Source organism: Pan troglodytes, chromosome 5 (genome assembly GCF_028858775.2).
Source record: "Pan troglodytes isolate AG18354 chromosome 5, NHGRI_mPanTro3-v2.0_pri, whole genome shotgun sequence".
Lineage (NCBI taxonomy): Eukaryota > Metazoa > Chordata > Mammalia > Primates > Hominidae > Pan > Pan troglodytes.
The window spans coordinates 121,143,625-121,167,274 of record NC_072403.2 but is presented as its reverse complement, the minus strand read 5'-3'; the positions used below and the strand labels follow the sequence as shown (position 1 = coordinate 121,167,274).

At 41.7% G+C, this 23,650-nt stretch overlaps 1 protein-coding gene across 1 annotated transcript in view; it reads right to left on the bottom strand.

The window, feature by feature from the left end:
• The window catches only part of LOC112204050 (uncharacterized), a 190,771-nt gene that overhangs the window by 104,905 nt on the left and 62,216 nt on the right, over positions 1-23,650 (bottom strand). Inside the window, exons 13-16 of the mRNA XM_054686851.2 lie at positions 23,266-23,401; positions 22,811-23,014; positions 10,937-11,129; positions 8,146-8,273 (exon numbers count right to left, since the gene is read on the bottom strand). Of these exons, the coding sequence (XP_054542826.2) occupies positions 8,146-8,273; positions 10,937-11,129; positions 22,811-23,014; positions 23,266-23,401 (661 nt within the window). The remainder of the gene's footprint in view (positions 1-8,145; positions 8,274-10,936; positions 11,130-22,810; positions 23,015-23,265; positions 23,402-23,650) is intronic.

Sequence of the window (23,650 nt, the reverse complement as noted above, 5' to 3'; positions counted from 1 at the left end):
AGACCTGCAGCTGAGGGTCCTGTCTGTTAGAAGGAAAACTAACGAACAGAAAGAACATCCACACCAAAAACCCATCTGTACATCACCATCATCAAAGACCAAAAGTAGATAAAACCACAAAGATGGGGAAAAAACAGAACAGAAAAACTGGAAACTCTAAAACGCAGAGCACCTCTCCTCCTCCAAAGGAACGCAGTTCCTCACCAGCAATGGAACAAAGCTGGATGGAGAATGACTTTGACGAGCTGAGAGAAGAAGGCTTCAGACGATCAAATTACTCTGAGCTACGGGAGGACATTCAAACCAAAGGCAAAGAAGTTGAAAACTTTGAAAAAAATTTAGAAGAATGTATAACTAGAATAACCAATACAGAGAAGTGCTTAAAGGAGCTGATGGAGCTGAAAACCAAGGCTCCAGAACTACGTGAAGAATGCAGAAGCCTCAGGAGCCGATGCAATCAACTGGAAGAAAGGGTATCAGCAATGGAAGATGAAATGAATGAAATGAAGCAAGAAGGGAAGTTTAGAGAAAAAAGAATAAAAAGAAATGAGCAAAGCCTCCAAGAAATACGGGACTATGTGAAAAGACCAAATCTACGTCTGATTGGTGTACCTGAAAGTGATGGGGAGAATGGAACCAAGTTGGAAAACACTCTGCAGGATATTATCCAGGAGAACTTCCCCAATCTAGCAAGGCAGGCCAACGCTCAGATTCAGGAAATACAGAGAACGCCACAAAGATACTCCTCGAGAAGAGCAACTCCAAGACACATAATTGTCAGATTCACCAAAGTTGAAATGAAGGAAAAAATGTTAAGGGCAGCCAGAGAGAAAGGTCGGGTTACCCTCAAAGGGAAGCCCATCAGAGTAACAGCGGATCTCTCGGCAGAAACCCTACAAGCCAGAAGAGAGTGGGGGCCAATATTCAACATTCTTAAAGAAAAGAATTTTCAACCCAGAATTTCATATCCAGCCAAACTAAGCTTCATAAGTGAAGGAGAAATAAAATACTTTACAGACAAGCAAATGCTGAGAGATTTTGTCACCACCAGGCCTGCCCTAAAAGAGCTCCTGAAGGAAGCGCTAAACATGGAAAGGAACAACCGGTACCAGCCACTGCAAAATCATGCCAAAATGTAAAGACCATCGAGACTAGGAAGAAACTGCATCAACTAACGAGCAAAATCACCAGCTAACATCATAATGACAGGATCAAATTCACACATAACAATATTAACTTTAAATGTAAATGGACTAAATGCTCCAGTTAAAAGACACAGACTGGCAAATTGGATAAAGAGTCAAGACCCATCAGTGTGCTGTATTCAGGAAACCCATCTAACGTGCAGAGACACACATAGGCTCAAAATAAAAGGAGGGAGGAAGATCTACCAAGCAAATGGAAAACAAAAAAAGGCAGGGGTTGCAATACTAGTCTCTGATAAAACAGACTTTAAACCAACAAAGATCAAGAGACAAAGAAGGCCATTACATAATGGTAAAGGGATCAATTCAACAAGAAGAGCTAACTATCCTAAATATATATGCACCCAATACAGGAGCACCCAGATTCATAAAGCAAGTCCTAAGTGACCTACGAAGAGACTTAGACTCCCACACATTAATAATGGGAGACTTTAACACCCCACTGTCAACATTGGACAGATCAACGAGACAGAAAGTCAACAAGGATACCCAGGAATTGAACTCAGCTCTGCATCAAGCGGACCTAATAGACATCTACAGAACTCTCCACCCCAAATCAACAGAATATACATTTTTTTCAGCACCACACCACACCTATTCCAAAATTGACCACATACTTGGAAGTAAAGCTCTCTTCAGCAAATGTAAAAGAACAGAGATTATAACAAACTATCTCTCAGACCACAGTGCAATCAAACTAGAACTCAGGATTAAGAATCTCACTCAAAACCGCTCAACTACATGGAAACTGAACAACCTGCTCCTGAATGACTACTGGATACATAACGAAATGAAGGCAGAAATAAAGATGTTCTTTGAAACCAACGAGAACAAAGACACAACATACCAGAATCTCTGGGACGCATTCAAAGCAGTGTGTAGGGGGAAATTTATAGCACTAAATGCCCATAACAGAAAGCAGGAAAGATCCAAAATTGACACCCTAACATCACAATTAAAAGAACTAGAAAAGCAAGAGCAAACACATTCAAAAGCTAGCAGAAGGCAAGAAATAACTAAAATCAGAGCAGAACTGAAGGAAATAGAGACACAAAAAACCCCTCAAAAAATTAATGAATCCAGGAGCTGGTTTTTTGAAAGGATCAACAAAATTGATAGACCACTAGCAAGACTAATAAAGAAAAAAAGAGAGAAGAATCAAATAGACACCATAAAAAATGATAAAGGGGATATCACCACCGATCCCACAGAAATACAAACTACCATCAGAGAATACTACAAACACCTCTATGCAAATAAACTAGAAAACCTAGAAGAAATGGATAAATTCCTCGACACATACACTCTCCCAAGACTAAACCAGGAAGAAGTTGAATCTCTGAATAGACCAATAACAGGAGCTGAAATTGTGGCAATAATCAATAGTTTACCCACCAAAAAGAGTCCAGGACCAGATGGATTCACAGCCGAATTCTATCAGAGGTACAAGGAGGAACTGGTACCATTCCTTCTGAAACTATTCCAATCAATAGAAAAAGAGGGAATCCTCCCTAACTCATTTTATGAGGCCAGCATCATTCTGATACCAAAGCCAGGCAGAGACACAACCAAAAAAGAGAATTTTAGACCAATATCCTTGATGAACATTGATGCAAAAATCCTCAATAAAATACTGGCAAAACGAATACAGCAGCACATCAAAAACCTTATCCACCATGATCAAGTGGCCTTCATCCCTGGGATGCAAGGCTGGTTCAATATACGCAAATCAATAAACGTAATCCAGCATATAAACGGAGCCAAAGACAAAAACCACATGATTATCTCAATAGATGCAGAAAAAGCCTTTGACAAAATTCAACAACCCTTCATGCTAAAAACTCTCAATAAATTAGGTATTGATGGGACATATTTCAAAATAATAAGAGCTATCTATGACAAACCCACAGCCAACATCATACTGAATGGGCAAAAACTGGAAGCATTCCCTTTGAAAACTGGCACAAGACAGGGATGCCCTCTCTCACCACTCCTATTCAACATAGTGTTGGAAGTTCTGGCCAGGGCAATTAGGCAGGAGAAGGAAATAAAGGGTATTCAATTAGGAAAAGAGGAAGTCAAATTGTCCCTGTTTGCAGATGACATGATTGTATATCTAGAAAACCCCATTGTCTCAGCCCAAAATCTCCTTAAGCTGATAAGCAACTTCAGCAAAGTCTCAGGATACAAAATCAATGTACAAAAATCACAAGCATTCTTATACACCAATAAAAGACAAACAGAGAGCCAAATCATGAGTGAACTCCCATTCACAATTGCTTCAAAGAGAATAGAATACCTAGGAATCCAACTTACAAGGGATGTGAAGGACCTCTTCAAGGAGAACTACAAACCACTGCTCAAGGAAATAAAAGAGGATACAAACAAATGGAAGAAGATTCCATGCTCATGGGTAGGAAGAATCAATATCGTGAAAATGGCCATACTGCCCAAGGTAATTTACAGATTCAATGCCATCCCCATCAAGCTACCAATGACTTTCTTCACAGAATTGGAAAAAACTACTTTAAAGTTCATATGCAACCAAAAAAGAGCCCGCATCGCCAAGGCAATCCTAAGCCAAAAGAACAAAGCTGGAGGCATCACGCTACCTGACTTCAAACTATACTACAAGGCTACAGTAACCAAAACAGCATGGTACTGGTACCAAAACAGAGATATAGATCAATGGAACAGAACAGAGCCCTCAGAAATAATGCCACATATCTACAACTATCTGATCTTTGACAAACCTGAGAAAAACAAGCAATGGGGAAAGGATTCCCTATTTAATAAATGGTGCTGGGAAAACTGGCTAGCCATATGTAGAAAGCTGAAACTGGATCCCTTCCTTACACCTTATACAAAAATCAATTCAAGATGGATTAAAGACTTAAACGTTAGACCTAAAAGCATAAAAACCCTAGAAGAAAACCTAGGTATTACCATTCAGGACATAGGCATGGGCAAGGACTTCATGTCCAAAACACCAAAAGCAATGGCAACAAAAGACAAAATTGACAAATGGGATCTAATGAAACTAAAGAGCTTCTGCACAGCAAAAGAAACTACCATCAGAGTGAACAGGCAACCTACAAAATGGGAGAAAATTTTCGCAACCTACTCATCTGACAAAGGGCTAATATCCAGAATCTACAATGAACTCAAACAAATTTACAAGAAAAAAACAAACAACCCCATCAAAAAGTGGGCGAAGGACATGAACAGACACTTCTCAAAAGAAGACATTTATGCAGCCAAAAAACACATGAACAAATGCTCACCATCACTGGCCATCAGAGAAATGCAAATCAAAACCACAATGAGATACCATCTCACACCAGTTAGAATGGCAATCATTAAAAAGTCAGGAAACAACAGGTGCTGGAGAGGATGTGGAGAAATAGGAACACTTTTACACTGTTGGTGGGACTGTAAACTAGTTCAACCATTGTGGAAGTCAGTGTGGCAATTCCTCAGGGATCTAGAACTAGAAATACCATTTGACCCAGCCATCCCATTACTGGGTATATACCCAAAGGACTATAAATCATGCTGCTATAAAGACGCATGCACACGTATGTTTATTGCGGCATTATTCCCAATAGCAAAGACTTGGAACCAAGCCAAATGTCCAACAATGATAGACTGGATTAAGAAAATGTGGCACATATACACCATGGAATACTATGCAGGCATAAAAAATGATGAGTTCATGTCCTTTGTAGGGGCATGGATGAAATTGGAAATCATCATTCTCAGTAAACTATCGCAAGAACAAAAAACCAAACACCGCATATTCTCACTCATAGGTGGGAATTGAACAATGAGATCACATGGACACAGGAAGGGGAATATCACACTCTGGGGACTGTGGTGGGGTGTGGGGAGAGGGGAGGGATAGCATTGGGAGATATACCTAATGCTAGATGATGAGTTAGTGGGTGCAGCGCACCAGCATGGCACATGTATACATATGTAACTAACCTGCACAATATGCACATGTACCCTAAAACTTAAAGTATAATAATAATAATAAAAGAAAATTATACTGAGGAAAAGAAAAAAAAAAAAATTAGCCGGGCATGGTGGCAGGCGCCTGTAGTCCCAGCTACTTGGGAGGCTGAGGCAGGAGAATGGCGTGAGCCTGGGAGGCGGAGCTTGCAGTGAGCCCAGATTGTGCCACTGAACTCCAGCTTGGGCGACAGAGTGAGACTCCGTCTCAAAAAAAAAAAAAAAAAAAAATTCACACTGGACTGATAAACTTGTTGAGTTTAAGGATCCTGTCTTATTTATATTTCATACAGCCATTCCATTACTACACTGTGCATCTAAATCTCTCACTCAGTTGGTTAAGGTTCTGATGGGCAGATTAAGCCTCCAGACAAAGGCTGTAGAGGCCAGTTATCATTGAAAAGAGGAACATTTTTTCAAAGTCCAAGGCTTGCGCTATTTAAGCCCAGCGAATTGTTTTCCAAAGGGTGGGTGACCTACATCTCTAGGAGTAACAGACCAACCAGAGAGTAGATGAAATGGTGAAGCATCTATTCTACTAGAAAAACAATTCAAAGAAAACACTGCCATTTCCCCATCTTCTGACCACATCATAGTGCACTATAACCTGGTTTCCACCCCTACCATGCCCCTGAAAGAGTCCTGCAATGCTGCCAATGACCACCTGACCAAGCTGCTTGGTTTTTAGGAGTTCCTTTCTTGACGTTTCACAGAACTCCACAAGTAACCACCCCCTCCTAATTAAAACTTATTTTTCTGTTGGTTCCCACAATACTATTTCTTCCTTGTTTCTCTGGTCTATTTAGTTTCACTGCTTCTTGTTTCATGACCTGCCCCTTAAATGTAGGTATATTACTCAGGGTTCGGGTGTGGTGGCTCACGCCTGTAATCCCAGCATTTGGGGAGGCCAGGGCAGGTGGATCACTTGAGGTCAGGAGTTTGAGACCAGCCTGGCCAAAATGGTGAAACCCTGTCTCTACTAAAAATACAAAACATTAGCCGGGCATGGTGGCGGGCACCTGTAATCCCAGCTACTCAGGAGGCTGAGGCATGAGAATCGCCTGAACCTGGGAGGCAAAGGTTGCAGTGAGCTGAGATCGTGCCACTGCACTCCAGTCTAGGTGACAGAGCAAGATACTATCTCAAAAAGAAAAAAAAAAAGTAGGTACATTACTTAGGGCTTCATTTCAGACACCTCTAGCTTCTCCCAGTTGTTTTGATTCATCATTGTGGTTCAACCTCTGCATTCATACCTCAGCTCATACCTGTTCCTGAGCTTCAAACCTGTAGCTCCCCACAAAACATTCACATCTGAGTTTCAGCAAACCCCCTCAAATGCCTTGTTGTCCTAGGGCCTACGTTATTTTCCCGTCTAAAGACACTCTTCCTCTTCCTGGGTTCAGTTTCAGTTAATAGCCTCCTCCCTAATCCTCAGGAAGTTGTTTTAATTCCACCCTTACTCTCTCGCCCCAACTTCCAGATCCAGTCTTCAAATCCTGCCATTTCCACTTCTGCAAAGTATTCTCAGGTCTGTTCCTCCTTCCTATTCTCACCGCCTCTCTGCCTTTCTATTCTTCTATTGTCATTGCATGTCCCCTCCTAATTTTTCAGGTCACTGTTGCAACAACTGCACTTCTTTTCTCAGGGGCTCTCTATTCCAATCCATTCTCTCACTTACACCCAAGATAGCTGTTAAAAACACAGCTATGATCTCTCTATGGAAACTCACTAATGGCTCTTCTTTGTTTGTAAGACAAACTCTAAAATAATATAACTAGTAGGTCTTTTACAGGCTGCACCCAAAACACATGTGTGGCTTGTTGCCATGCATCATGCCTTTACATCCCAGCCATAACAGTCTTCCTACCATCCTCCAAGAAGGTAAGATTTTATTTCTCAAAATAAAATCCCCCAAGCTGGTCCTTCCCATTTACATTGCCCTGACATTCTAATGCCATTTCGTCTGCTTAAGAATCTTTTCTTCCCTGCCAGACAATATCTTACTCATGTTTTAGTATCAAGATTAAATATCTATTCCTCTGGAAAGGCTTTCTAGCATTTCTTCCATCGGACAGTGCTCCCCTCCCCCAGGACAAATCTCTCTCTCTGCAGAGTCCCCATGACTCATGAGTGTATTCAATTATAAAGCTGTTAGTAACTAGATTATAATTTTTGCTTGGAAATTGAATCAACTTTTATAGATGATAAATTCCTTAAAGATAAAGATCATTTTCACTTAGTTATCTATAGGTCCCTGAATGCCTGGAACAGTCCCTGGCGGAGTAAATACTTCATATTTGATAAGTAAGTGCCTAACAATTGGTGATTATTAGAAGGGCTGATAATCCATGCTAAGGGCACAAATGAAGAACAGTAAACCTGCAGTGTTTCATTCATTATTGGGATATGAACCATTCGTGATACAGTGATGATTTAGTAACTTGCTGTTTCATTGCTTTAAACTCACCCTCATAACATTGCACTCAGCACCCTGTCCAATTGCTTTCACCTACCCACATGTGGCATACGCTCCTAAAGGCCATGATCAGGTCAATTTGTCTGTAATTAGCAAAGTGAGCATTGTCCCTGTGACTGCACAATGAGCATGAATGAAATCATCATTCATTCTCACTAAAAACATACATATTATAAGAAGGAATTACATAGCCCTCTAACAAATAATACCTGTAAGATAAAGAAGTATCTTTCACATTTTGTTTTTTGTGATGAACCTCAGTAAAGAAAATAAAATGTATTACATCCTTATAATTAGCTGAGATTATTTAAATAAAATAATTATTCTCTTGGTTGAGAGCTTTTCTAAAAGTCTAACTGGGTTTTACAAAACCAAACAAAAAACAGAAAAAAGTCTGGATTTTGTAAGAATGTTTTTTTAGCAGACATTTTGTCTCCTAGGCAAGAATACCTGGCGCTTGTTTTCCAGAAGAGCTGCTTCCCAAGTCCACGTGTCATACAGCACAGCAAATCTGTCCACATCTGCATGGGCCCATCCCCAGTCCTGGCCACTCTTTGGCTGGCTGCCCACTTTGTGACCTGGGAGAAAAGAGGGTGAGAATGTTTAGAGACAGGCCTTCCAAGGAACCTGTTCCAATTAGAAATGTGTCCCTTGGATTATCAGCTCCATCTCAGAAACAGAAATACTGAATCAGTCCCTGGGACGAAGCCTGACTTCATACTTGTTGACTTCTAAGTCGACAGGAGCTTTTGTTTTTATTTTTAAAATTCAGTTTCAAAGACTAATCTTAGAAATAGAGTCAAAATTTAGTTAACAAGAAATCTATGCTAAAATGTCCTTAAACCCACAATTTAAAGGCAAAGTATACATTTCTCCTTCTCTAAAAACAAACCCCTGGGGGTTTAACAACAAACTTAGTTTGACTTGCTATTTCCATCATTGTGAACCAAGTTGAAAATTTTCAGAAACGTTTCCAAGATATTCCTTAATTATGTTAATTACTAACTTAAATCAATGAAGTTAATTTTCATTATTCAGCTGATTTTTTTAACTTTGTTAACGTTACTTTTCACTACTGGTATTATTATTGCTTTAAATTTTTAACTATTGTATTTCAGAATTAAATATTCAAAGATAAGATACTTTCATGTGCTGAAATTTAAGTTCAATAATTATCACATATCTAATGGGTACTAAGCAAGAGAAAGATGATCAAGAACTTCCATAGCAACAGTTGGGAAATCATTTCACAATAGATGACTATACATTTACCAGCTCAATTGAAAGATGCCCACGTGGTTAAATGACTACTGACTAAGTGTCTCAGTCCAGTTAAATTCTTAGCAGCTAGAAATAGTTGCATGCTATTATAAATTAATATGGACCAAATGGTGCATTGGTATGTAGGATAACCAGTAAAGATAAAAGCTAAGGGCTGAAATTAAATACCCTGGAATGTTGGATGCCATCATTGCGTCCTATGATTCAGATACCAATGGCAAAGACAGGACAAAGAGTTCAATCCTATATCAAATTAATTCTGTCTAGGATCTGAAAAGTTAGTTGTCAAACTTTCTTTGAGCAGCATTTTGTAACAATATGAATGTGAATTATCTTTAATTACAGTCTACACATATTACAAAATAGCACAAACCCTGATTAAGTTTCCCTTTAGGTATTGCAATGTGTCTAGAAATTCTAAGCTCTTTGCAAGTGTAATTCCAATGCTGTCATAGTATCCCAAAAGAATATTCTTACCTCATTCATTTCTAAAATTGGATCGATTTGAGTGATGCCAAAAGGAAGAGAAAATACAGGTTATGGGTTACTTGATTACCCTGAGTAATGATTTCTTCCTCTGGGGCTTGTCTGGCATTTTCCTAGCCAGATGTTCTTGCATCCTAGTGGTTTCCTGTTAGGAACCCAGGGCTGTCTCTGCTGCTAAATGCAGTTTCCTCAAGGTCTACCACTTAGAAAAGTCATTTGTTTCACTTGCTTACTTTCCTTCCTTCAGGGTCCTGCACCACATCCCCTGCACCCAGTGGGTGACGCAGAAATGCTGCTGGGAGTAAAATCCCAATTCTTGGCTTAAGCCTGTTTTAGTCAGAAACCACCCAATTTAGCGTGCAAGTCACCAGAGTGGGTAGAGGGTCAGAGGTCAGGTCTTCGGCCCTGAGAAGTGAAAATGCAGGGGCCATGCTGTCCCTTGTACCTCAGGAGAGCAAGGAAGAAACTGGGCCTTCCCTGGCAGGGCTTCCTGCTCCTGCTTCTGTCTCCACTAGGCTTTCCCAGAAGGCAGCACCTGCTCCTCAATCAAAGCACCTGCCTCGCACCCCTCCGGCCCCCTCAAGCCCACGATCTGCCTCTGAGTATTGCACTAGGATTTTTATTGCTTAAAGTGTCTTAATTCTTTGTTCTCTGACACACAAGCCCTCTAGCTATTGAAGGGGAGATCATGAAAAACCTTCCAGGGAACCAGAGCACAGAATGACTGTTAGTTGTTTTTTCAAGTCTATATAAACATTTCAACAGATCACAAAGAAAACATTTATCTCTTCGGTCCTTGCAAGAGAAGTCAAAGGAACTTTTGTTTCTTATCAAGAGCCTGGACATCTTTGTCTGTCGTAACTGGAAAGAGCCTGTTGTACTGAAATCCTGTTATCATGGTGGATTTGATCTTCAGTGGCCAAACATGAAGAATTAAAAGCATAATTCTTGACTGAACTGGTGGGTGGGTTGAACTTTAGAAGTACATGGGTGGTCATTCCTGGCGCACATATCAGTGTGACATGAGCCCTGGAGCATGTTGTCCCTCTCAGCCCTGCTCCTTTCTGTCTCCTGGGGCCCAGTGACTGAGGCCTTATGCTAGAACTGTGTATCGTCCAACTCGCCATTATAAAGGAAACTTCCTGCTGCAACAACAACAAAAAAAAAGAAAAAAGAAAAAAGAAAGAAAAGAAATGTCCCTGGTCAACAAACAGAGTCTGAATCACAGCAAGAATTACAACCCGGCCCTGAAAGAGTAGTCACCATCTCTATCAGAAGCGGGGCTTGAGCTGGAAACAGAACTGTGTCTCTCCTAAAGTGAATGCATTTTAGGGGTGGGGTAAGTGTGTGCTTATTGAGTTTTCACATACTATTGGATATGTGTTTATATTTTGGGGTGGAGAGTATTAAAAAGGAGCCCTAGTGTTTTTTGTTTATTTAGGCAGTTTTTTTTTTTTTTAATATGACTTCTCACCCCTTTCTTTCTCAATGTAATGGCTAGCCACAAGCAGCAACTCTGCCTCTAGTTCCTTGAGATCACTCAAGGCTTCCTCATACATGACATGCACCCCTTGCTGGTCCTGGGTGTGGATGCAGCCAGCTTCTGTGCTGTAGTAGTCATCCTGGTTCTCCACTTCCGAGAACTCCATGAATTGGACGCTGTGGACCTGGAGAAAGAAAGCCAAGCCCAGATGTTACTGGAAAAAGGAGAGCTATATTTTGCCATCCCACATGGACAAGCAGCAGGCTTCTGCTCCCACACAGTGGGCTGCCAGTATGAAGCTGTAAATATTCTGAATGTATAAAAAGCTGTATGCAGAAAACATATTAACAAAGAATATTGGCAGGAAGAGGTAGTTCCTGAGGTGGATAACTAGCTGATTAGTTTGTTTTTCTGACAAATTCAGTAGCAACTGGAGAAAGGTAGGAAATAGAGCCTAGAGTGGTCTCTGGAGTCAGAATGCCTGGGTTCAGGCTCTGGCTCTGCCAGGATCTCATCCTGGGCAGGTCATTCAGCTATTCCCAGCCTCCGTTTCCTCATCTGTAACATGGGGACTGTGGAGACACTATAGACTATGTTAGCTGCCAGGAGTATGTGACTCTATGAGTGTAAGGCACTTGGAATCCTTAAATGTTAGGTTAAAACTATTTTTCTTGTAATTCTATAAGTACTTCTAAAATGTGTTAGCACAGTTTCATGGCTTACTAATGTACTAAGTTGAATAGTGTCCCCCAAAATTCATGTCTACCTGGAACCTGTGAATGAGAACTTATTTGAAAATAGGTCTTTGCAGATGTAATCAAGTTAAGATGAAGTCATACTGGATGAGGGTGGGCCTAATTCAATGACTGTGATCCTTACGAAATTTGGAGAGAAGGTCATGTGAAGACGGAGGTAGAGACTAGGGTGAGTCAAGGAACGCCAAGGATTGCCAAGGGTTGCCAGCAACTACCAGGAGCTGAAAGAGGCAAGGAACTATCATCTCTAGAACCTTCAGAGAAAGCACGGTCCTGCTGACACCTGGATTTTGGATTTGTGGCTCCAGACTGTGAGAGAATAAATTTCTGTCATTGTGAGACACAGTTTGTGGTACTTTGTTTTGATAATCCTAGGAATTGAATACAAGTAAGAAGTATTTCAATCATAATGTTATTTTTCTTAGAAAACTGAGTATCTGCTGCTTCCTGAGAATCGTTATTTTAATAATAATTTTCACAATTTCCAACCTCCACTCTCCTCAAGCCTCGGAATCCCTCCCTCCCAGGCGTAGTCTCCTCTTACTCCCAGGAGGAGCTCCTCTGCGCGCCACTCTCCGCCGCCTCCCCAGGGCTCACATCTCTCCCCTCCTCCTTCCTCCGCACAGTGGAGGACAGTGTTGCCCCCCTTCTCTAGGGCCGCTGCCTCCCACCTCAGCAGCATCCCTGCTCCTTCATGGATATCCCACTCCTCTCCGCTGGACTCTTGACACTGAAATGTGCACACGTCCCTCTCATTGTGAAACTTCCTCACACCCTTCCCCAGGTTCCACTGTGTGGCTCTCCTCCCCCTTACTGTCCAATCTCCCAAGATGTTATCTACAATCTCCATTTCTATTTCTTCACCTCCCACTCTTCAACCCATTCCCATCTGGCCCTTGGCTCCATCGAGCCACCCAAACCACCCTCGCTAAGACCAACAATGACCACTGCTCTACATGCAACAAACTTTCTTTCATCATCTTATGTAATCTCTCAGGAGCATCTGATATAATTTAGTGCTTCCTGATTCTTGACTCACTCTCTTCTCTGGGCATCTGGGACTCCACGTTTTCCCTGATTTTGCCTAGTTTCCGGTCATTCTGTCTGACACTGTGAAGTGTATTTATTTTTCTCTACCAAGTCATTAAATGATGGCCACTCTCAAGCCGCCTCCTAGGACCTCCTCTTTTCCTCCTCTGTTCCTTCCCTAGGAGGTGGCAGACATTTTCATAGCTGAGATTACCACCTTTAGACCATTTGCTCCCCAGTTTATGCCTCCAATCCAGACCCCCTAGAGCTCCGGACCCGCACTTCCAATTACCTATTTGGCAACTGCTCCTGGGCATCTCAAAGCCCCCTCAATTTTAACAATGATCAAATCATTAAATCTCCCCCCGCAAACCCAGGCTATCTCCAGCCGATTTTACTAAATAGCACCACCACCCATCCACTTCCTCTAGCATGAATCATTCATGACATCTCTTTCTGCCTCGCCCTACTTGTCCAATCTATCACCAAGTTCTGTTAGTTTTACTTCCTGTCTCTCAAATACATCCACTTCTGATATAGGAGGTGGGTCAGGGAAGTGCTGAGTAGAGAAGGGTGAGGGTTCCACCCTTGGGCCTATGCCCTCGGACCTAAGGGAGAACAGGTACTCCTGCTTTTGTGCCCGAATGTTGCATTTTCCAAGACCACTCTGGCCCACCATCCTGTGCCCATATAAACCTGAGACCTTAGCGGGCACACACGCAAGAAGCTGAATGTTGAGAGGAACAGAGGAACAGAGCAGCAGAGAGAGGCAGAGAGCAGTGGAGAGCAGCAGAGAGCAGCAGAGCAGCACAACAGAGAAGGAGGGAAGAGGCCTCTGAACATCCAGAGGAGTTCTGCCGAAAACAGCTGAACTTCAGAAGATTATCTCCCCCACCCCTCCACCTCTAGCTCCCCATCCATCTCACTGAGAGCCACCTCCACCACTCAATAAAACCTTGCATTCATCCTTCAAGCCTGCATGTGATCCGATTCTTCCGGGACACTGGGCAAGAGCTCGGGATACAGAAGGCTGTTGCACTGGCCCTCTGCCCTTGTGATAAGGCAGAGGGTCCATTGAGCTGATTAGCACTCAAGCCATCTGCAGACAGCAAAGCTGAAAGGGCTTTGTAACACTGGGGTTGCAGGCACACATCGCTAGACACTAAGCGGCGCTGAGAGCACAAAGCACTTGCCCTGGCCTCTGCACTTGCCCGTCTGCATGCTCCTCCTTGGGGTTTGAGCGGCAGGGCCATGGAACAGGCGAGCCACATCCCTGTCACACATTCTACGAGGGGAAATCAGGGAACTCTCCCATTTCACTTCTTCCCATCTCCACTACCCACTACCCTAGTCCAAGCTATTATATTTCATGAGAACTAGTCTAGGAGCTTCTAAACTGGCCTAGCCTCTTAAATGGTCTATCCATGACTCCTCTGGCCTGGGCTTTCCCTCCTCTCCATTTTACTCACTGCTGGCTGGGGAACTTTTACAAATGCAATTCTGATTGTGTCATTCCCCCTTCCCCCTTTTCTATCCCTAAGAGGCTTCCCATGGGCCACAGAATAAAGCAAAACTCCTTAACAGGGCCATACAATCTGGCCCATGCCTATCCCTCTAGTCCAGTGTTTTTCAGCTGAGAGTGATTTTGCCCTCCAGAGGACATTTGGCCATGTCTGGAGATACTTCTGGTTGTCATGACTTAGTGGGAGGTACTGCTGGCATCTGGGTAGAGGCCAGGGATGCTGCTAAATATCCTGTAATGGACAGGAGAGCCTCTCACAGCAAAGAATTATCAGGCCCCAAAAATCAATAGTGCCAAGGCTGAGAAACTCAGAGCTAAGTTCCATTGTGCATCACCTTCCACCTCGTGTCTGTGCCCCAACCACTCCTGTCTTTTGGTTCCTTATGGGTGCCATGATCCCTCTGGCCACAGGTCCTTTGCACAGGCTGTCCCCACTCTGTGGAAAGGTCTCCCTCTCCTTTTTACCTAATTAAAGACTTTTCATTTTCCAACCTCAGCTCAATCGTCACTTCCTTAAAACCCTCCTGCCCCAGCCTCCCTATAGCACCAAGGAGCTCTCAGTCTCTCTTTTGAGGAACTTGATGTCCCTGTTTTACATTCATTTGTGTGATTTTTGACCAATATTTATCTCACCCACTGGATTACAAAGTACTGTAAGGGTAAGGAACATGTCTATTTTTGTTCATCATTTTATTCTCATTGCCTAGCACAGGGCCTAACACATAGTAGGTGCTTAGAAAATATCTGTTAAATAAAAGAATGTATGAATGGTTTTTATATTTGCGCATATAGGTTTCTTTGAGTCTATGATTTGTAATCTCTACTTTTAACATATGCTTTTAACATATGCCTGTGCTTTTAACATATGCCCATCAAAAATCCTGTGTTTTGCCTTCATAGATTCTGATCTCATGTCACCACAGCCTAATACATACATTCTATATGGGGGGATAATGCCCAGGTGGAAAGTGGTTCTTGGAGGACAAAAAAAATCTTATTCTTTTTATATATGAAGCACAGATACACACATTGCACATAAGCAAATCTATGGCATATCTCTGGTGTTAATATTTCTTTGTAGGGGGAGAGTAGGGGGAAAAAAAAAAGTTGAAAAAGGTTATTTGTTGGGGAAGCCATAATGAAAAAGAGGTTAAAAAACACTGGCCTAGATATCTATCATCTCTCTCTCTCTCTCTCTTTCTCTCTCTCCTACCTATAGATCTATCTATCTATTCTTATTATTGTAAAATACACATAACATAAAATTTACCATCTTATTTTTTCATGTACAATTTAGTGACATTAAGTACATTCATGTTGTTGTGCAACTATCACCACCACAAAAATAATTTGCAAGAATTATTTTCATCTTGCAAAACTGAAAATCTGTACCCACCCAACGAGAATTCCCCATTTTTCCATCCTCTGATCCCCTGGCAACCACCGTTCTACTTTCTGTCTCTATGAATTTGACTACTCTAGGTGTCTCATGTAATGTCCTTTTGTGACTGGCCTATTTTACTTAGCATAATCCCATCGAGATTCATACATGTTACAGCATGTATCAGAATTTCCTTCCAGTTTCAGGCTGAATTATATCCCGTAATGACTATGGAACTATTACATTTTGTTTCATCTGTTGATAGACACTTGAGTTGCTTCCACCTTTTGGCTATTATGGATAATGCTGCTATAAACATAGGTGTACAAATATCTTTTTGAACCCCTGCTTTCAATTCTTTTGAGCATATACCCAGAAGTAAAATTTCTGGATAATATAGTAATTCTATTTTAAATGTTTGAGGAATCTGCATACTGTTTTTCATAGTAGTTACACCATTTAACATTTCTACCAACAGTGCACAAGGGTTCCAGTTTTTCCACATCCTCACCAACATTTGTTATTTTCTGGGGTTGTTTTTTTTTTGAGACGGAGTCTTGCTCTGTCACCAGGCTGGAGTGCAGTGGCACGATCTCGGCTCACTGCAACCTCTAACTCCCTGGTTCAAGTGATTCTCCTGCCTCAGCCTCCAGAGTAGCTGGGACCACAGGCACACGCCACCATGCCCAGCTAATTTTTGTATTTTTTGTAGAGACAAGGTTTCACCATGTTGGCCAGGCTGGTCTCGAACTCCTGACCTCAGGCGATCTGCCCGCCTCGGCCTCCCAAAGTGCTGGGATTACAGGTGTGAGCCACAGCGTCCGGCCTATTTTCTGTTTTTAAATATATATATAGTATATTTTTATATTTTAAGAAAAACAATCTGATTTTCTTAGTTGTTACTCATGAGTCATTTAAGCTTATGGAACCACTGGCTCCCAATCTTTCATCTTATATCTATTAACTCTTATAAAAACTTTGCTAAGTAATCAGTTGTATAGAATCCATTTATCTATAAATTTTAAGCAATCATATCCTGGCTGTCTGAAGACCTATCAATTGTTTTGTTTATGTGGCCTTGCCTGTAGTACTACAGGAACACTCCTGGAATCTTAACAAACAGGACAGATTATCATCTGCTTAGATGGTTAATTGCCAATATCAGAAAGATGGATGGGGTCGCTCTTTGGGTCCCTTCACTTCTATGACTGTATAATTAGTTTTTATGGGCTGTTTCTTAACCATTCAAGCAGAAACATAGAAACCTTTCAATAAGTAAATGTGAACATTTCTAAATAATAGTTATAGTTCACAATATTTCATCAAAAGGATACTTCATAATTCATCATTCCTCTAGCAGGGTTTTTCGTTTTGCTTTGCTTTTTGCTATGCTTTAAGCATACAACTTTTTTTTTTTTTTTTTGAGGCGGAGTCTTGCTCTGTCACCAGGCTGGAGTGCTGTGGCGCAATCTTGGCTCACCACAACCTCTGCCTCCCAGGTTCAAGCAGTTCTCCTGCCTCAGCCTCCCAAGTAGCTGGGATTACAGGCACGCACCACCACCATGCCCAGCTAATTTTTGTATTTTTAGTAGAGACGGGGTTTCACCATGTTGGCCAGGATGGTCTCGATCTCCTGACCTCATGATCCACCTGCCTCAGCCTCCCAAAGTGCTGGGATTACAGGCATGAGCCACCGCACCTGGCACAACTTTTTAATAATTAGTAGCTTCCTTTGACTAGAATTCCAAAAATGAAATTATCTTTTTTTTTTTTAAATGGTGTCTCACTCTGTTACCCAGGCTGGAGTGCAGAGGTGCAACCTTGGCTCACTGCAACCTCCACCTCCTGGGTTCAAGCTATTCTGCCTCAGCCTTCTGAATAACTAGGATTACAGGCATGCACCACCATGCCTGGCTAATTTTTTGTCGTTTTGGTAGAGATGGGGTTTCACCATGTTGGTCAGGCTGATCTTGAACTCCTGACCTCAAGTGATCCACCTGCCTCAGCCTCCCAAAGTGCTGGGATTACAGGCGTGACCCACTGCGTCCAACCTGAAATTATGATTTCTTACAAAATGATTGGTACCAGTGGAAAATAGAAAAGATGCTGAGAAAATGACATGTTCCATAAAAAAATTAAACAGCTAAGATATATAAATTACCATGTTGGCTTCTATTAGCATTTAGCTCCTGTCTCTTGTTATGTAAAATTAGCTTGCCTTTGAGGAAAAAAGAAACAACTTAACGTGTTATGCTTTATTCACTTTATTGGAAAAGACCTTTCCCAAAGTTCTTGTACAGAAGAATTTTATAAGACTTTCAGGCAATGGCAATTGGATTAAGTTCTGAAGCTGATGAAAAGCAATAGTATTGTCAAGATGCCAACTTTAATGCCATCATCTATATTAGTGGTCATTTTTCCACTCTTCCCATCCACATCCCATTGTCCAAACCCTTTATATAGGCATACATATTCCTTCTCTTTCTGCCATAATTTGCTGTCTTCCTCCCTCAGTCCCATGTCTCTGAAATACATGCTTATGCCACAGGAGATACACTTTAAAGACCAGATGACCAAATTGCCTCAGTTACTTTAATGTTTCTTTATTTCCTGTTTATTTTCATTTTTTCCACAGTCATGTGGAAGACCCTCCCTCTAATGGTTTTGTGGCCTAGAGAGTTGATCCTTCAATATTATGTTTGGAGGAGTGGCAGAAGGAAGAGGGCAATAATTATCTGTTTGGGTAAGAAATAATATGACCTTTGCAATGATTCATACGTTTTTAGTTTGAAAATTAACTGATGCCAAGATAACTATTTGCTGAATATAGTAACTATAGGAAAATTGGTGGCCCATCATTCATTCCTTTCACCCTAGTGGCTTCTGCCATCACTTGTTAATGTGAATTTTAGGCCTTTTGGCAATATAGACAATATTTCTCCGACTAGTTTACCTTTTTCTAAATCATCTTGCATTAATTTTGGATAATAATAGTTCTGCCTAAGAACCCCATCAAGATTTGTTGGGTGAATGACTCAGTCTATTGGCTATAATCTTTTAAAAAGAAAATCAAATATATTTTCTACTCTACCTTTCTTTCTAGTCTGTAGAGTACGTTATTATTATCACAGCTAATTGTTCTGCATTTGAACAACATGATAACTTTGCAAAGCACTTTCATGTACATGGTCTTCTTGTAAGCATGCTACCATTCTGTTATAGGCAGAACTTTTCTTTTATCAAATAAACATTTGATACCTGCAATGTATCAGTATATATCCAGCTCTCTACTACCTTTTGCCACCTGAACATCTTGTTAAGCATCTCAAACTTTCCATGTCCTGTACTGAGATCCAGATCTTCCCAACAAATCTGCTTCAACCAAATCTCAGTTGATGGCAACTCTAAACTTCCAAATGGTTAGGCCAAAGCTTTGGAATCAAACTTGATTTCTCTATCTGAAAATCATGCTGGCTGCACCTTTAAAATACATCCAGATTTGTTCAGGAAGTCTATGGAAGCTTTGGTGCCAAATCATTGAACGTTCTATATATGTTACTTATTTATTTAATGTCTGTATTTCTTCATGCAATAAGTCCCAAGATGGCAGAATTTGTGCCCATTTTGTTCACTGCTGAAACCCCAGTGCCTGGAACCATGCCTAGTATATTTATTGGTCAGAATATTTGTGGAATGAGTGAATGAATGGATGAGTGATAGGCTCACAGCCTGTGGGAACAAACATGCCAACAGTCAAGCACAGCAATGTGCTCAGTGCTATAATGGAAGTAGACAAAGTCATGGCAAGAAGCACTTAGCTCTGCATTGAGATGTCAAGGAAGGCCCAGAGAGGTGATATTTGAGCAGACTCTGGATAAGAGTACACATTTACCAAGGAAAGGGGAGGTGAGGGACAGAGGAGCCCAGAAGTACGGATAGCTCTGCCCATTCAGGGGAGGTCTAGGCCCAGCTCCCTAAGGATGGACATATAGGGACAGTGGAGATAAATGAGGTCTGAGAGGTTAGCAGCAGCCAGATTGTGCCCAACATTGTCAGCTTCACCAAGGAGCCTGGACTTTGTCTTGTGACAAACAGGAAACTCACGAAGGACTACAAGCAAGGGAATAAATGTGATTACATATGGGCAAAGATCCTCTGGAAATTTACAAGCCAATGAAAAGAGCCATTCTCCCATTTAAAAGAGTTCTCCAGGCTGGGTGTGGTGGCTCATGCCTGCAATCGCAGCACTTTGGCAGGCCGAGGCGGGTGGATCACTTGAGGTCAGGAATTTGAGACCAGCCTGGCCAACATGGTAAAACTCCATCTCTACTAAAAGTACAAAAATTAGCTAGGCATGATGGTATAGTCTCAGCTATTTGGCAGACTGAGGCATGAGAATCACTTGAACTCAGTAAGTGGAGGTTGCAGTGAGCTGAGATCATGCCACTGCACTCCAGCCTGGGTGACAGAGCAAGACTCTGTCTCAAGAAAAAAAAAAATTCTCTGTTCTCCCACCAACCTTGGAATTAGTCCCCCACTCTAAGGAGAGCCTAACCCTTCATGATCGGGCCCACTTTTCTGCTGCCTCATCTCCCACCGCTTCCTCACAACAACCTCTGCTACCAGCACGTCAAGTCCCAGCAGATCCTGAACATGCCACAGGGTATCAGGCCCCCATGCCTGAGAAGACACAATCAAGGTCAACAGCCAGGTAAAGGCTGCTGGCTCTCATTCTGGGGCTCTTTCTACTCTGCCACGTGCCTTTAAGTAGGCTTATAGAGTGGCAAAGTGTCCAAGACAGATGGTAGGTGCCTTTTTCTTCTGGCATTGTTGTTGAGTGAACATTCATTAATATTAGCCCAAGACTTTCAGCATGGGATCAAACTCACTGGACCCAGGAAAAGGGGTCTCCATTTTAGGAGCCTTCTGAGGTCTGGTAAGCCCAGTGGTTTGCTCCCAGCAGCCTCAGCCTTGGGCTTGGTGAGTTCAACCCAACAGATTAACATCTCTGCCTCCCATCCCCTCTGGGGGAAAGAATCACACCGTCCAGAGCTGGATATCCTGGTGTAAATATTGACAAGGCCACACCCATGGGGTGTAGCTAAACCAAGTAGTCCTATTAAAGACAGACAGAAGGCCACTTCCTTGAGTGTCTCATACTGAAGTAATAGCAGCTGGGAGCTATTAAGAACAAAAATAGGCACTGTTTTTCTTATCATTTATGAGAGCATAGGAAAGAAATATTGCATTAAGGCCGGGCGCGTCAGCTCACACCTGTAATCCCAGCACTTTGGGAGGCCGAGGCGGGTGGATCACCTGAGGTCAGGAGTTTGAGACCAGCCTCGCCAACCTAGTGAAACCTTGTCTCTACTAAAAATACAAAAATTAGCTGGGTGTGGGGGTGGGCACCCATAATCCCAGCTACTCGGGAGGCTGAGGCAGGAGAATCACTCGAACACAGGAGACAGAGGTTGCAGTGAGCTCAGATTGCGCCACTGCACTCCAGCCTGGGCAACAACAGCAAAACTCCACCTCAAAAAATATATATAAATAAAATGCATTACCCCGAGAAGTTCCTCCTACAATGAGTACGGCAGGACAGTATTTGCCTATCCTCTCCTCCTTTATATCTATCTCCTACCCAAACCCAGAACAGAGAGACAGAGAGGGCTCTTTAGTAAGAACATTTTCAAAAATATCCATTAGCATAATAACGTACCACAGCTGTGGTTGGATCAATACTAGTAAGAGAAAGATGTGCTTGTTTTGTAGCATGTTTGTATTAAAAGTGTCTTAACTCACCTCTCTAGTTCCACTGAGGGCCAAACTAATTGGGCTTGATGAGCTAGAACCCAAGGAGGAGGGCAGAGGGGTAAAGGAAGATCTGAGAGGAAGTCTGTGTGTCGTGAGGGAGTAGGAGTTGGTGGGTGCTTTTTAGGGTAGGAGACCCAAAAGAGAAGGGTGTCCTGAAGATTGAGTGAAGGTAGGACTCTAAGTGACTGGGTTGGGAAAATTTAAAAAAAAATCCCAATATCTGAAGCTGAACTGTTCAGTACATGTGGCCTCTAGCCACATGTGGCTGTTAAGCCCCTGAAATGTGGCTTGTCTGAGTTAAAATGTGTTATCTGTATTAAAATATACACCAGATTTTAAACACTTAGTACAAAAAATGTATAATCACTCAATGATTTATTAATATTGATTATATGTAGAAATGATAATATAGACATTGGGCTAAACAGATTATATTATTTAAAATTTCATGTTTCTTTGTACTTTTTAAAATGTAGCTACTAGAACATTTTAAATAATGTATGTGGCTTGCATTATATTTCTGCTGGCCAGTGCTGCTCTAGACTGTGTGCATATGAACAACAGTTAAGAGTAAGATTTTACACTTACAGATACAACGGGCATAAGTCAGAGGTCACACTAGCTTAGAAAATGACTTGTTTTGTAGCTAAATAGATTTTATTTTTCACCTTTGTCAATCTAGCATTTTTAAGGAGATAAAATTCATATTAAACTCTATCTTCAGGAATAAACTCTAGGGATTGAGATTAAAATATTACAAGAGTGTCTACAATAGTCCAATAAAATGTAAGCATTCTCAACTTTATTCTCAAAGAAAGGAAGTTAATATGAATTTTGTCTTATTGGCCTTTTGTTAGGCAGGATTGAAATTTTATAGACTTTGTAGAAAAATATGTTCTAGAAACACCAAAAGCACTAAGGGGCAAGCAGGTGTTTGTAGGGATAAAATATTTCTTTATTGTTCAGCTCTTTCCAATGTTTTTCTACCTCTGTTTTGAGTATTTTTTTTTCATTTGAAGCTTGGAAAACAGAAAAGAGGCAAAAAAGGTACATATAGCAATGTCAAGGGGAGTCTTCTAAGAGTTTCTCTGTAAGGATGTAAAGTTCTCAGGCCAGGGTAACAGAAGGGCTTCTCATGCTCTATTTCTTCCTTCCCAGTGTGGCCTCCAGGGCTGCTTTAGGGCACTCTCTGCCTGTGACTTGCTCTTAAGCAGACCTTGTGTTTTATTATGATTAAAAGTCCTCTTCCCTAAGAAACCCTCATGTGTTACTCCATCATGTTAATTGATTCCAGGTCTTATCTAGAGGGTGGCTTTGGGAGGCAGGATAATCAAGGAAGAAAAAACCTCAGCACAACACCTCACCTTGTGCTCAGCAGGCGTCTCATGGACATAGTGGTGAGCGCCCAGGCCCTGCAAGGTGCCCAGACCTCCTTTTGCCATATTTACCCAGGAACTATCTTCCATGGTGGGGACCAGTTTCCCTGAAACCAAGGTAAGGCCCGAAGTATTGATTGTCAGGGTTCGCTCAACAGATCTGAAATAATTCAGAATTCCTAAGCAGATGCGCTGAAACAAAGAAAAGAACAGAATCAGGTCCCTGCCCTTCACCTAGTCCACCCTATAGAATACAACTTGATGGCAGGTCAACCCTACTGTGGGAAAGGAACACACCACCCTGGAAAGGGGCTGATTCCATGTTAAAAAGAAAAAAAAAAATGGAACAAAGGGCAAAAGCATAAAATGCCATTTGCTATTGGAATAGCAGAAAACCTCTTTTCTAGACAACCAGACATTTCTGATGCCTGCCATCCACATACCTGCAGTTCTCTGATTCGAAGGTGGCGCAGATACAGAAAGGACAAGTAGGCCCCTCTCATCAGAACAGGATTCCTATCACTGGGGTCAGTGCCGTCTTCCAAGCCCAGCAGTTGTAGGGTCATTGCATAGTTGTACCTTTAGCAGGCAGGAGAGATATCATAAATCAATTTCACCTCAAAGTGATTCCAAAATTTCACATGCACAAAACTAAAGTCATTTTATTTAATTTAAAGGTGTTTCATGATAGCTTCCCTTTATAAATTTCTGAGGGGAAATAATTACTCTATATGTATACATGTAAAGACAAGTTTCTCTTAGCAATTACTCTCATTAAAAACACAGTCGTAGGGTGAAGCATTAGTTTAGTTGTCTGACCTGTTTTAA